This window comes from Leishmania infantum, chromosome 35, assembly GCF_000002875.2.
Source record: "Leishmania infantum JPCM5 genome chromosome 35".
Classification (NCBI taxonomy): domain Eukaryota; phylum Euglenozoa; class Kinetoplastea; order Trypanosomatida; family Trypanosomatidae; genus Leishmania; species Leishmania infantum.
The window spans coordinates 1,126,170-1,141,834 of NC_009419.2; the positions used below are offsets into that span (position 1 = coordinate 1,126,170).

The following is a 15,665-nucleotide window of genomic DNA, read 5'->3' on the forward strand; positions in this document are numbered from 1 at the left end:
GTCATGAGGAGCGACAGCGAGTGCGTAACGCCAGCCACACTTGCACTTCCGTGTCTCAGCTGATCAGGCTATCCTCGCAGCAAGGCAAGCGCCAGCAGCACTGCTCTGCACTAGGCGCGGTGGCTGCAGCAAGGGGGTCACCGCCTCTTGTGGTTGTACCTACATGGGTACACAACCGCCACAAAGCATCGCGCCTGCTCCACATTCAATGGCTCTCTTTACAGCATCATCGCTGTTTTGAGAGGAGCGCACACCCATCGTGGTTGACCACCACTCGTACGACGAGCGACTGCAAGCACATAGAGATACACGCGAGCACAGCTTGAGAGACAGATGAACACCGACGCCGCTTGCCGCTACTCTGGATCAACCCACATACTCACACAACGACGATCAAAGATGCCTGTCAAGTTCGAAAACAACGTTCATGATGCTGTCCGAGTCACGATATGGGCAAAACAGGAAAACGAACCACACGGATATCAGTGACACAGGCCCCATGAAAACATCAGCAGCAGCAAGAAAGCAAAAAATAAAACTAAAAAGGATTGCCGATAACGTATTCTCAAAATTTCTATCGCTTGCAGCACTCTTCCTCGCATGCCTCAGACACGGCTCCGTCAACGCCGAGGAGAAGCCGAGGCACCAACAAGAGAGAAGAAAAAAGAGCGCGGGAAGGTGGTGGGCAGAGTCTTAGGAGGGAAGGAGGGGATACAGCAGTCGCCACCAACACGTTGCAGCTCATGCTCTCTCCTTGTGCCATAGCTCTCCGTGCGTGTGCCTGTCGTGCCACGAAATCGCGTCCCCTTTGCCCTTATTGCCTGTCCGACTCTCACGACTTTGCTTACCGAGAGAGAGACACCAACAGGCAACGCGCGCCTTCCTGTCAGCTCCACGCAGGCCACAGTCGAGTTTGGATGAGAAAAGAAGTGTTTTTGTTTGCTGTCGCCATTCTGCCCACCGAGCACAAGATCACTGCATCGCCCCCTGTCACAGACCCCATCGCGTGGTGCGAGGCAGCCGTGGCCGCACACGCCTTACAACCATGCGCCGACTCAGTTATCTGAGAGCGCGGGCTCTGACGCAAGCCCTACCCACCCACCGCCCGCTCTGCCGGTCGCCTCGCAGCAGCTCCTCCCATCACGCGGGCTGCACCAGCAGGCAGTGTGTGTGTGTGTGTGGGCAGGTAAGATTCGCTTGAGTCACGCTGACGCGTTGCCCACCATATGGATGGCACAAGCGTCTTCACAGTCGCAGGTCGGTCCGACGCAGCGCCATCCAGGGCCCGACCACCGACATCGGAAGCGACGCGCCGCTCTGACCTCCCCTAAGCCTTAGGTGCTTGGCCCCGTCACTACCGCAGGCAGTCCAGCATTGGCAGGCGGATAGTGGGGGCAGGGGGCTCCGTGACTTCCTGAATCACAGAGAGTGTGCAGGTCGGGGCGCACTGGACCCTGTGATACTACGCGCTTAGGTGTTCCTCCCGTTATCAGGGTAGGCGGATGTGAGTGAAAAAGAAGAGGTGGCATGTTCGGAAAAAAGCATCCGAAGGAAACGGGCTTACACAGCTAGAAAAAGCAGAAACGAGAAAAGTACAGTTCGTCGTGACGGCGGCGCCCAAGGGAGACGGTAAAGCGTACTTGTCGTTAGGCAGAAGGCGACACGGAAGGTGGGAGTTCCTCGTCCTCAAGCAGTTCGTTGACCTGCACAACGCGGACATCCTCATGTTCGAGCATACCATCTGAAATCAGTGGTTGCATCACTTCCATCTCGTCCACCAACGTCGCGTATTCGGCGTTATCGTCGACTTCGTCACCCTCTTGGCTGGAGTTCTCACGGGAATCTTCGCTCTCGTGAAGCGACCGCCCTGCAGTACCAGCTCCATGCTCGCCGGGCCTTTGTAGCGGAGAGCCTTCCGAGAGGGTGAAGATGGTGTTCTGAACTACTCCAGAAATGGGGTTTATAGCAGTCGCGATGGCCGCAGTGGCGAAGGAGCTGTAAAGGAGAGACTCGCGTTCCTGGACGTCGCCAGTGACGGAGCCAAAGAAGCTGTAGCGTGACCGCACCGATCCCCGTCCCGAGTCGGCTCCGGAGCGCCGCTCACCGCCACTGTCGCCCTCCATATCCGATGAGCTACCGTGTTCCTCCACGTCTACTCCGTCGCCGCCGTCGTCGGACGGAATGTACACGAAGGCTGCGAGGTAGGCGCCAATCGCTAAGGGAATGACGCTCAGGAGAAACACTAGGTAGTGGTTGAACGGAAACGGGCGCGGTGCCGAGATGGACCACGCGAAGAGCGGGGCAAAGATGAAAGGCACGGCGCAACGAACCACGCATCCTGTAGACTGCTGAATGCCAAACATGATGGCCACCTTGCCTTGCGGTGCCGTCAGTGACACGAACAGCATGATGAGTGCAAAGTTCCAGCTCTCCACCACCTTGCGCAGCATGCCCATCGCCATTGTAAACCAGAACCTACTTGTCGTGCCGAACGCAGTCGCAGTTGGCACCACGGCTGTGAAAAAGGCGTATATGAGCTGAGACGCAATCCAGAACCGAATTGGCCCCCCCGAATACTTGATCACCGAAGCAAAGACGATGTTGGCGAGCACTGTCGGAGCGCCGTTCACCAACAACAGGATCGCCATCTGGTGCGGTGACAGCTGCAGGCCGCCGTTCTGAGACTCTGCGGCCATCCAGAGCGGGAAAATCTCCGTGAACATCATGTCGGATGTGCAGATGAGCATCGAGATGAAGCAGACACGCCGCAGCAATGGGTTCAGAAAGGCTTCCTTGAAGCCGAAGTGGGTATGCGGTTCAGGAACGCAGGTACCCACCGGGCGGGCAGCTGCGCTCGGCGACTTCTCGGATCCAGCTCCGTTGGGCTCAGTGTGGTCGTCCGCGTATATGACTGTCACCTCGGTGGCCTTGTCGCACGGAAGCCGCGGCTGCACCAACCTCAGCACGGGGCCAAGGATTTTTACAACAGAGTGCGGCAGCACTTCTCGTAGAGGCCGAGCACTCTTGTTGCTCTCCCGTAGGAACACAACACTGATTACTACGGCAAACAAGTTGTACGTTGCCACAACAGCACCGGGAAGAAAGGCGGGATGCCTGCCCATGAAGCTAGTTGGAGATACGTGCAGGAAGGCAAGCTTTGGACTCGAAGCGGGATTGTAGAGAAAGCCACCGATAGCTGGGCCGAACAGCGTTCCCACACCCCACGTGAGACTGACCAGCGCCAAGCCCTTTGCACGGTTCGTCGTATCCGTCAACTCACTGATCATCGTTTTGGCTACGATCGAGCAGCCGGCCAACAATCCATGCAAAAAGCGCCAGAAGCACAACATCCACAAGCTGCCGCTGAGTCCCACAAAAAACATGCAAACAGCACAACAGAACACACCAATGCTGATGGCTAGTTTACGGCCGACCTTGTTACTGAACGCTCCCCATATTTTGCCACTCAGGACTTGCCCGAGCATGAAGAGGCTGACAGGAAAGCCTGAAGCATAGCCAGAGCTGTCTATGTCCCAGCCCTTAATATACGCAATAAAGGAAGGCACAAACGGAATTAGTACACTCCAGCAAACGCTCTCCGTAAGCAGGACGACGCACAGAATAAACAGCTGACCCCATGGGAGCGGTGTGTCCTCGACATGATCATGACTGTCCCCTGACCCCTCACATGGCGCCGCCGAGGATTGCGTTGTGACAGAAGTGCCTCCCCCCCGCTGGGTCATTTGCCGCTGTTGTTATTGTTGTTTTTCTGTGGACAATACAGGCAAAGGGTGGGAGCCAGAAGCAAAGGAAGGATGTGCGCCCACAAGGAGATAGCGCAGCTGCACCGCAACTGCAGAGCAACACACACACACACACGCTCCAGGCTGGCTCATTCGATTAGTGGCAGAGCCCCCTTAGAAGCGGCGTGGGGCGATGAAAGTGAGACCTATAGGTAGGGGGACGGCAGAAAACACACAAGCTAGACACTTGTGCCCGCGCAGGGGGCTAGCACAGCAGCCGCCACGCACTTTTGCCCGGATACCGCAGTTTCGTTCGTGCTCTCTCCGGCGAGCTACGTAAAGCAGAACAGGAGTGCCACTTATGGGGAGAAGGGGGTGGGGTGGCGACCGAGGAGAGGCAATGACGGGTCTTCACTGTTCGTGTGTGTGTGCCACTCGCCCTTTACTATAGTGCTTGTCCAATTCGTTTGCTGTGAATCCTTCCAAGCCACCCGCCCATTCTGCGCGTGCATGAAACGACACGTGCGGGGCAGGTGAGCGGCCACTGAGAACACAGGGAGAAGCACGAAAAGCACACAAGCAAAAAGAAACACCTTACAGACGCTTTCGAGGCCACGCCTGCTCCGCGTATGTCCCCGCATCTCATTGGTGCATGTGGCTCTCGATCTTCTCGCAAGTGCGCTTACTCCCCCCACCCCTACCGAAAAAAAAATAAAAGCAACACCCGTGAGAGACGGCACGGAGCTCCTCAGCTCCCGCATGATGCGACAGCAAACAGAACAAGAAACACACAGACCGTCACAGACGCCCCTACACCAAAGCCCAGTTTCCTTCCTGGAGCACTTTCCGCCCCTTTCGAACTACTCCACAAACGTAAACGCACACATAACCACAGCTCACCCACCTCTGCGGCACCACGGCTACACTCTGGTCGTCTAGGGCGCACCGCCCTCTGCCGCGAAATCGAGCCGCGCGCCTCGGGCGCCAGACGGGCCTCCGCTGGGGCGCATGCCTCGATCCAAGCAGGGTCGCCTGCAGCGTCCTGCGCTCCAGGGCAGTGGCGACGGCGTCTCTGTCGCCCGCGTAACAGGGGGCGGCCACCGTGCACGCCGCACGAGCTCGAGGAGGAGGCGGGCCAGCCTCGGGGCAGGGCCCTCTGAGACCCGGCCTGCGTGCCGTGCTCCTGCGCCCAGAGCCGCTGCAAGTCGCGCTATTCCGTGATCTGGCGCGGCGACTCGTCGCGTGGGAGTCTGCAGGGCTCGGCGGTGCTCTCGCCATGCTCCCGGCGTCTGCGCCTCATCAGCCCGCCCCGTCGGGATGCAGACGGGCTGTGCCGCATGCTTCGCAGGCATGCTCGTCGGGGGAGGGGGTGATCGGCATGGGCCGCTTCGCGCCCCTCACTCGCGCTCCGCTGACCGCCGGATGCTGTGCCTGGGTGTGGTACACCGTGCCGGCTGTGCCCCACGGCGCCTGCGCGCCGTGCTCGCATTTGCGGCATCCCGCGGCCTGCGTCAAGACGGCGTTCTTGCCTGGGGGAGGTGGAGGAGGAGGGGAGGCGTGCCCGGATGGCTTGCCCGCATGTTGCCGCGACAGTCCGGATACTGCCCTGCGCCGGCGGCGGCAGGAGACGCTCCAACCTCCTCTCCACCCGCACGCCCTTCACAGTCGCGGGGCTGTGGCCGGGCAGAGGAGGCTGGCGGAGGGGGCCGGGCCGGGGGCCAAGCCTGTGCGCCGGCCCCGCGTAGAGCACCCAGCCTGTCGCGCTGGGCAGCCGTGGGGGGGGGGGGCTAGGGGGCCGAGGCGGCTGTTTGCGGAATTATTGACACGATTACGTAGTGCGGTGGTTCAAACGCAGTGGTGGTCGCGGGCCTCTTCGGCACGGCGATGGCTCAGACGTTGCCGACCTGGTGTGCACTAAAGCATGATTGCAGGCTGGGCTGGCGTGTATTAGTGGGAGCCATGAACGAATGTAACAGGAACGTAGAAAAAAAGAAAACGGCAGGATCACACGCGAATGGTCGGCTGTCGAGAAGCAAGTAGCATCGCTGCTCTTGTGAGCGCCTGTGGACTAGTGCGCATGTGAGCGGATGCACAGTACTGTGGTTACGCGCATGGCTATGGCGATGTGCGTGATGCGAGGTCGGACTGAGAAGAAAGACGTAGAGATAGAAGGAGGAATCGGAAGACACAATAACACCAAGAGAAGGCGCGCATTGGCGTGTGGTACGCATGACCGCCATAAAGAGACGAGCCTTCGAAACGGCTAGCCTAATGTATATCCCCAACTTGTATCGCATGCATGTGTAGCTGGTGCTTCTCCTCACAAACTGCACGGGAACATTCCGTGCCGTGGATCGCTTTTCTTCTCTTGCATCCACGCAAATTTCCGCATGTTCTTCAAGGTTGTTGGCCAGCAGACGTGCAAGTACTCGAGACGCGGAGCACCGCACAGCTAGAGTGAGCAGCTCAAGATTCAACTGCGGCTGGGTAAGTGCCCGTCTTCTGAGCCTTTTTGTTCTGCTTGAAGGCCCGCCACGCAGTCCCTGTATGTCCTGTTCCCCCCCCCTTTCCTTCTTGAAGCTCACGTAAGCGGGGGAGAAGGCAGAGCGCATGGCGCAGACGCGCGTGCTGCTGCTGCTGGAGGACAAGAAGGGGGAGCCCAAAGGGAGACTGTAAAAAAAAAGGCCGCAGGCGCTGCACAAGAAAAACAAAGAATGCGGGGCAAAGACAGTAGTGGAAGAGACAGAACGTATTTCCTGTTTTTTTTTCCATTTGCCGTTTGTTGCTTTACTGTTATTCCTTTGTTTTCTTTTTTTTTCGTGTGCCCCACAGACGTGAAGTACGCGGAAGAGCGGACGGGCTGGCTGGGGAGGGGGTAGGGGAGGGGAGGGAGGTACAAGCCATGAAAGGTAAAACCATATGGGGAGAGAGAGATTAGACAGAAGAAAAAAGCAAAAAAAAAAGGATACGCCATAATAGGCAATGTGCGAGGTACAAAACGAACACAAAAGGCGAAGAAAAAAGGGTATCCACAGCAGAAAAGGCAGACGCAGTAGCGGAGATGCGATGAAGAGAGGTGGCAGAAGTGAAATGAACAAAAAGATAAACATGGGAGAAAGCGAAGGGGAGAATGAATAGATGCTTTTGTGCGCGGCACATTGGAAAGTCGTTGCGACCGCTACTGAGGAGACGGCTCAGTGCGGAGAGGAGCAGAAAAGTTGCTTCTGTCACCCTGGCGCATGCGGCTGCTCGCGGCGCGCGGTTTCACGCGCCTGCTGTCGTAGGTGACGCCACTTTGGCAAAGCCCGGCACAGCAGGGCGGCATCAATGCACAGAGCCACAAATATGGCCGCCACAAGAGCAATAAGTGTTGTGAGTCGCCACTGATACTTCGGAGCCATCCGAGAAGTCGGCGTAGATGAGTTAGAAGCAGGGGCACGCGGCGCACTTTCGTGCAGACGAAATCCATCCGCGATCAGAACGGTCTCGCTCGCCAACGTCGATGCTGAGAAAACCCACGGAGTCAGGTTCACCGCACCACAGGTAAGCGGCGAAGCGGTATCGCCTCCCGCAAAAACGTGCGAGAAGAGCGGACGTGGTTTACCAGCCTTGCCACCGCCTGGAGCAATCGTAGATAAAAAATGGCGCACAAGAAAATGATCAGCGCAGACGACATCAGCGCAGTCAGACAGGAAGTCCGTAAAGGTGCTCGCAGCACAGATGGCCATGCTGAAAGTGAAATCAAGTGCAGCCGCCGCGTCAATGTCAAAAAAAAAACGAGAGCACACAAGATAGAGAAACGACGACGACGACGGCCTTCACGTTCCTCAGAAAGCAGAACTTCGCGTGAGAAGCTCGCTGTTCCTAGCTGTGGCTTACTTTTTGTGTTCTCTTTCACTGTGATGGAGGTCCTGTTGTGTCCGCTGGAGAACGAAGCGACAGTCCGTGGGTGCACGGTGAAGTCTTTGTGTCGCGAGGCGTGCGCGCCGAGAAAATACCGCTTGCTGCCCACCCTCCACCCCGTACCCGTGGTGATTAGAACACAGAAACGAGCTTCGAGGTTGAGATTGAAAACTATGTTACGTTGAACAAGCGCGGTGCGGTGGGAATCGGGACGCTCTCGCGAAGAGGAGTCCTTACGAGATCGGAAAGAAAAGTGAAGGGTCTGCGTACGCTGAAGAGGAGGGGGCGAGGAGAGAGAGAGAGAGAGGGGGGCTGATTTCTCCTTTCGTTGTCAAGAAACACTGAGACGCGGTGAAGCGCATCGTGTCTGCTGAGGCAGGCACAGTGGTGGACTGGCCGTACTGCTGCACCACGTAGACTCCCAGAAACCATTGAGCACCGTATTCTATTTGCAGCCCCACCCCGTTCTCCCTTCCGCGGGCGTCTCTACCTACTGTGGCTCACACCGTAAGCCCAGACAGTGCACTGTGGAGAGGACAGGCCACCATTGACAGCGGCGGCATGTATACACCGCGACGCCACACTCACAAGCTCTTCCCACCACCACGCGGGCGGCGTTCTAGTGGCGGTGCGTCCACTTTTCCACACAGCGAAGGCCCATTTCGCGGATATGAATTCAACTCTGCTTGTGCGCATGTGCTGCTCCGCAAGTACTCGGGTTTCGAGACCGAGGAAGCTGTTTCGTTTTAGTACTCTGGCCGATGATGGCCAGAATGGTTTCAAATAAAAGCAAAAAAAAAGAGCGCCAACAGGAAAACAAAGGCGTGGCAGCGCGACAACACAAAGGACAACGTGAAGCGAAGACGATAAAAAAGAAAGGATACAGAAAATAAGCAAAAGAAAGGGTGCGGGTGTTGGTGAAAAGACGCACACACAGAGACGGACAAAACTACCGCACACACACACAGACATAACAACAAAAACAAGAGGGCATGAAGAGTACAAAGGAGTGATAAAAGGGGAGGAAAGAACGCAGACGCGGAAACAGAAGGATGCAGGCACACATGCATGAGACGACAACTTGATATCAGCGCTACCCGTGGCAAGTTTTCGGTACACCCTGTTGCCGCTGTCATGGCTGATGTCGTTTGATGAGGAGGTGCTCAGACTCTTGCTTCCTCATGCTCAGGACATGTTTGCGTGCACCCCTGTGGGGCGCTACTCTTGCCTCATAATCGTCCCTCTTTCCTACAGAAACGATCGGTCCAGCAGCGCGCAAGGGATAAACGGTGGATGGAAAGGAGAGGGAGGGCCATTGCTCTGCCCGTTCCACGCTATGTGTTTTCTTTTGTCTTTATGCTTTTACATTTTATTCACATTGGGTACAGCACACCGGAAACAAAACGAAGCGAATACGCGTGCACGCATGAATGGACAACAACAATGCAACAAAAAGAGAGCAGAACACCAACAGCATCGCTTGGTTATCGTTTCTCTTGTTTTCCTTTTTTTTCTGCTGCAAATCCCCAAGAAAAGCGTAGGCCACACTTGCACGCCACACTGGAAAGAGCGTGAGGTTCAGTGCTCCTTTCTATACCTTCCTCGCAAAGTCATTTTTTTTTTTCAATTTTTTCTTCGTATTTGTTCTGTGCTCCCGCTCTTCATTAGGCAACACGTGAAGAGGATTTTTCTTTGCCACTCTTCTGTTGAGAACAGTGGCTGAGGATGGCTGCAGAAGAAGGCTGAAGTGGGATTAAGGCAAGGTAACACACACACATACACACGAGCGTGTGCACGCAGCAAGCAATATTAGGCAAAGAAAGCCGTGCGTTCTTGGCGATTAAGGAACCGCCATCTAATCGGTGATCACACAGACGCACGCACACGGTCACACGCCACTTCGGGCGCACGGGTGAGACGAAGAAGAGTACCGACAGCACAGGGAGTAGAAGAAGAGGGTCAGGAACGAAGCATGCAGCGCGGACGAAATCGCCTCTTCAGCAGCACAAAAGGTGACAGCAGCTAAAAAAAGAGAAACCGCTAACAAAAGCGAGAACGAATGAAAGCAGACGAAACAAAAATAAGCCTCGAAGGAAACAGCCAGAGTGAAAGGCAAGAACGAACCCAACGCACGTGACAGACAGACAGAGAGAGAGGAGCAGGAGCAGGAGGAGGAAGGGGAAAGGTGGTCGTCTACTTCGAGCCCATCTGAAGAAAAAAGTCAAGACACAAAACATAGAGAGAGCAAAGAACATACAAAGGAATTCCCCTGCGTGACATCTCGAGGTCACGCTCCTCTGTGCGTTACACCAAGCACAGGGGCTGGTTTCTTTTCCGTTGTACTCTTTTTGTTGTTGCTGCTGCTGCTTCGCCTCCGAGTTTCTTCTTTTTCTTTTGGCGCTCCTGAAAACGAGGAGCGACTCCAACTGGCCTCCTTGAAACACTACACCATGCTCTTTTCCGACCCCGTGCTTGGCTAGGTGCCAGGAAAGTAGTATGTGCTTGCGTTTAAGCGTCACGCCGTAACCACAAGCATGCCAAGAAGGGCATGCAATTCCCACGCATGTTAACGCGACAGTATACGCTTCCCTTCCTTCGGTCCCCGAGAGAGTGTCATAATCGCTATTCCTTCTTTGCCCATCATGCCACAAGAAGATAAACAAGTACAGCATGCCCTTGAAGCGATTGCGCGTGAAGAAACTGAGGGGTGCGTGTGTCAGCGAGGGAGGGGGGAGGGCGGCGTACGCGGCGGCAGGAAGAAGAAAAATGCGCTAGTCACCTCTCCCTCGCAAAAAAAAAAAGAAGACCATGTAAAAGAAACGCATGGAGACTGGTAAACAGGAGAGGTGGGAACACACGAAGGAGCACCACCGCCCCTCACAGTGCACCTCAAAGTTGATTGGAAAACATGTGCGGCGTTGGAGGGAGGCGGGGGTGCCTTGCCTGAGGCAGTACCACAGCACGGCGTGCATCTGTCCGCCATCGCCATCCGACATACACACCACACACGCCGTGCTGCAGCGGAGGAGAAGAGGTGCTTCGCCGCACCAAAAGTGTGTGCTCGTCGCACAAGAAGACACATATGGAAGCGCATGGAATCGAGAGGCGGCATCGGGCTTCTCGTTGCTGTATCGACAACAGAAGCCTTCGCTGTCCCCATATTCTCTTCTCCGCAGCGCTCCGGCGCAAACCGTTTGCTCTTCCCCCGCATGATGCGAATCCGACTGGACCGCAGCGCTGGAGCACACAGGACATCCTCGATGTCGCGAATGTGTGCAGCAGGTTGAGGGGCAAGCATACAAAATACCTGGAAAAAGCGAGAGACGCGCGTGCAACTCACCCGACGCATGTAGCCACTGCGACACCGGGCTTGCAAGGGCGGTGCGAGAGGATGAGACCCCCTGTCACGTAACCCACGCCTCAAAACAACACACAATCACGCATACAAACGTAGCCGTCATACAAGAAGTGCAAAAAAAAATAAGCAAAACATCGGCCAAATGCATCATCGCCACTAGCAAACAGCAGATAAAAGAAAGAAGTACTATGAGGTAAACGTAATCGTCCACTGCGAAGGACGCCAACGGAGCGTTAGCCGGGCGGGGGGCGGGGGCCAAGTAAAACGTGCGATGGGCTCCCACTTCAGTGTCACCCCCCTTCCTTCCTCTGTGCTGAGGTTCACACCTTCATGCGCACATGTAATGCGATGGACGGCGGTGCACGTCACGCGAGAATGAACTTCAGGAAAGCGACAGGAGAGAACAGAGAAGGCCAGCGAGAGTCAGTTCAGCGAAAAGCCTTCGGGTGCTTCTCATGTCCTTGAGCATTGCTTTTAATGCCTTTAGCTGTCCTGCTCATGTTGAAGGTGATCCTTTCCGCACTCACGGTGGACATGAATAAATGGGCGTGGGTGGGGGTGGAAAGAAGATTAGAGACTCACGACAAAATACTCGCCGTCTAATCAAAAAAGAGAAAAATTGGGGGGGGGGAGCGCCAATGAATGACAGTAACACAAAAAAGAAAAAGGAACGCGCAGTCTGCATAGACGACACAGCAGAACCACAACCGTATGCACATACCAAGCACAAACCCCCGTCGACCATTAGCAAAGACAGCACAAGAGAGGAAGGGAGCAGAAAAAGGGTGAGGGGTGAGGTGGAGTGGTGCTGGTGATGGTGAAGAGGGCGAGACAAACAAAACAACAGCAGCGCCACAAAAATGCTCTGTAAAGCCACATCTGGGAAAGACGGCGTATGCGGGAGAGAGGAAACTCCATGATGCGAAAGAACAGGGACTTCTGGGAAGGATGGAGAAGAAACGCCCATGCAACCTAAAAAAAGAAGGGGAGGGGGAGGGCGCCAAAGAGACGAGAGCTATGCGGAGGATCAAACAAGCACGATGCAGAATCGGAAAATACAAGAACGCAAAGAAAGAATACAATAAAGACACCCACGCACACGCAGAGAGACACAGACGTCAACCAGAGCGGCGCCTGGAACAAAAGAATGCAGCAACAAGGGAGAGAGTGGGGGGAGGGTGGATAGGCAACGCAGCACAGACACATGCGCGTCTTCAAGGAGCGAAGCCTTTCTACACGTAGAGGTAGAGAGGCGCTGAAAATGGGACGGGGACTCTCAAAAAGATGAAAAGGCATCACACATATAATTAGTGCATACGGCACAAGCGCAAACTGCCGGAGAATTCGAGAGAGGAGAGAGAGAGAGACACGGTCCCCCTCCCTGCCTGCTTATGCGTGAATGGATGAGTTGGTGCCGATATCTGCGATGGGGCTGGTATGCATCTTTCGTGTCTCTCCACGTGTGGCGCGCGTGCGTGATGTCAGCGTATCCGCCCCAGTTGTGTATCACCGCCTGGGTATGATCACGATGTCCTCCTTTCATTGCCTCGCTCCGCCTATTAGCTCGTCTCCTCCCTGAGCTCTTCGTCTTCGTTCTCCAAGGCCAGGCTGTCCCCATCGGCGGTTTGCAGCGTTTCTTCGCGGGCGAAAATGGACGGCTTTGCCTGAATGAGGTCCTCGGGATCTACCGCCGGCTTGGGGCCCATCAAGATACCAGACCCCTGCTGCCAGTTTTCTGGCATTGAACTACGCTGATTGGGCACGTCAGCTGCGTTGTGCGGCTTCGAGGATCCATCATCCAACACGTTCACGTACGCGGATCCGTTGTGCTCACGCAGCACCATCGGCGCGATTGGGGGCTGCTCCTTCGGCGGTGTCCTGGTGAGGCAGCAGTAGATCAGGATGGTGAGCAGCACGATCAGAATGAGAATGGCAATGATGAGGAAAATGACCCACCAGTGCTCTTGGGCCCATGTCAGTTCCTTGTAACCCTTGACGAAGGTGGGCTGCACTAATACAGTAGGAACAGGAACGTAGCCCAGGAAGCTCTGCGACTCGCAGTAGATTGCGAACTTGGATGCCGTGACGTAGCTATCGCTCGCCGACACCGTCGCATCCACGTTAACGTGTCGGCCAACCGTGTCCGTCAACCCCGTCACGGCCATGAAATAGTAGCCACGGGGATTCGGCCTCGTTGTGTCCCACTCAACTGCGTAGCCGGTGTTCGCATTCCCTGCGCCCCACACATTCGGGTACAGTGAATAGTACTGGGCAACACCAGGTTGATTCCCTAGCAGCACAGTATCGATTACAGTCAGCAGACCGAATCTAAAGGTGAACCCGCACTTTATCGAGTTGGGAGTAGAGCTTGGATTGGGCTGCAGTTGCGTGCAAAAGCGGGCAAAACTGGGAACCGGCTCTGCGCTGGAGCCTGTGTAGGTGAAGTAGCCCGTACTCCCGAGCTCCTTCGCCGCATCCGATGCGAAATTATTATCCTTAGCGGGCAGCTCGGCAGAAAAGATACTCATGCCATTCTGCACGCAGTACCCGTTAGCGGCGGCTCGAGACGTAGCGTACTGCGCTACGTCCTGCGGCTTGTACAGAACGTACGCTGGCGTGTTGTAGTTGATTCTGTACCACGGCGCGGTAACTTGAGCGCCTACAGTGCCCGCGTGCAGAAGGAGGGCGAAAACACACACCCAGACCAGGCAGTTGCGCACGACGCTCATTCTACAAGTGGTCACGGCACCCTTGTCCATGTTCTCGCGCACGAGAAGTACCCGCTGATGTGAAGGTGGACTCCTTAGCGCACGCTCGTGGGAAAACGCAGGAGCAAACGGAGGGGTATATGTCAGAGAACGTTGTAAGTGCTGGAGAGCAAAGCCGGAACAGCAACGCGATTATTTCGAGACCTTTTTTTTTTCGCTCCGTTCTCTCGAGGTTTGTGGTGGTGCTTGCCGTGAAACAGGGCACGGAAGGGAGGGGGTGGGGTGGGACGACTGCCGGGGGGCAGTAAACGAAAAAAATGAGGAGAGCGAGAGGACGAAAGGCGCGTGTGCGGCGTGTCTTAGCTCGAGGGCACACGTATTTCTGCATGTTCTCCCAGTGATCATTGTTGTTGTGAGGGAGATCCACCAAGCAGACGTGTCGGCGCCATCAGGAAGACGAAGAAGGCAGATGCAGACAGCGGTGGAGGTGACGCACGAGCAGGAAAGGAAGGAGGAGTACGGCAGAGGAACCAAAACGGGCAGGCCAACGGCACGAAACGCATGCGACGCCCATGCACGGGAAAGGCAGCCGCCCGTTCTCAGGCAAGCACAGTGCGTTGGTCACCACTTTGAGTAGGCAACGACAACAGAAGTGTTGTTGCTCTTGTTTCGTCTGTGTATTTCGATTTGTCATGTACGTGTACCCGCGGTGGGCAGGGACACCTGAGCGTCCAGTAAGAGACGGACGTCGATACAGAACCCCCCCCCCGCGAGAGTGTCGTCTGCAAGCAACTGTTCAAGAGGCTACTGCACTCATCTCAAGCGCGGCATCGGAGGGCACGCGCATGAGGGAAGGAACGTCCACCTCTCCAACGTGAGCAGCAGCAAGCGACAAGGAGGCGGGGTCGGTTCTTGACTCTTTCCTGCGGACGCCCGAACGGTAGTTCATATCAGTTCCGAGAGACCTGAAAAAAAAAAAGGGCGTTGTGAATTGCAGCAATGACGTTCTGGGTGCGTGAGGCAGCCCCACGGATGGCTCCACTGTGTAGTGTCCCTACTCGTCTAGCAGAGACCCACAATTCGCCCTGGCGAGAGACGTCGCCGTTGCCACCGCACGAGCGCTTTGCCGCTGTAGGTCGCGCACTGCTTCCCCGTTATCCCGCTTCGCTTCCGGCGTGTTTACAAACGAGTCGTGCAGAGGATTTGTGCAGAACGAAGCCACCACCGACGTCCACGTGCTTCTGCGGTCTTCCTTCTCTCCGCTGTCTGCGTTGCAGTTGCCGTCAACTCTGCCACCATCGCTGCGTCGAGAACAGAGGCAGTCACACGGGCCCTCCACCGCCACCCCCTCGGCGTTCAGGTCACAGTCCTCACTGTACGTCATGTGCACGCAAGGCAGCACGTACACGGAGACACCCGCCGTAATCGCCGACACGATAAGCGCGAGGTGCTAGCAAAGCTGAACCATACGACCCTCGGGCAGTGACCATGCCACAAGCGGCAAAGCAATAAGCCGAACGACAAACTGCGTTGCCGCAGCAAATGACTGCCTGATGTCCTACCCCGCACCGACCAATCTGAGCGGCGCTGCCTTCGCGCCGTGAGAATGTGGATGGAGGTGTAGCAGCATAAAAGCACAATCTGCCCGGCCATACCGAGCATCACCACGAAAAAGCAGTGAGTCGCACCTATCTGCTGGCGTGGCGGAATCACCAGTGTGCATGCGGCGCACATGGTCAACGAGCGGCCACTGCCGACGCATGCGGTGGAGGTTACTGAAGCAGGCTGAGACACCGTAACAGTAGAGATTCACCATTACAGACGGAGCACCGTAGGGCAGCGGCAACACCGCCACGGAGTTTTCGGTGAGTTCTATGCCCTTTGAGGCCTACTGCGCGTCGCCCCACAGAGGCAAGATCATGATGTATGCCAATGCCCGACGCGGAGCGAATC

At 56.1% G+C, this 15,665-nt stretch overlaps 2 protein-coding genes across 2 annotated transcripts; both read right to left on the reverse strand.

The window, feature by feature from the left end:
- Positions 1 to 1,646: 1,646 nt before the first annotated feature.
- LINJ_35_2830 (transporter-like protein) lies at positions 1,647 to 3,743 on the reverse strand (the record flags this gene model as incomplete). The annotated part of the gene is made up of 1 exon (XM_001469027.1): positions 1,647 to 3,743. One exon carries the CDS (start codon positions 3,741 to 3,743, stop codon positions 1,647 to 1,649), a length of 2,097 nt encoding a protein of 698 aa, XP_001469064.1.
- Positions 3,744 to 12,563: 8,820 nt separating this feature from the next.
- Positions 12,564 to 13,763, reverse strand: LINJ_35_2840 (conserved hypothetical protein; the record flags this gene model as incomplete). The annotated part of the gene is made up of 1 exon (XM_003392767.1): positions 12,564 to 13,763. The coding sequence occupies one exon, from the start codon at positions 13,761 to 13,763 to the stop codon at positions 12,564 to 12,566; it is 1,200 nt and encodes a 399-aa protein (XP_003392815.1).
- Positions 13,764 to 15,665: the final 1,902 nt, after the last annotated feature.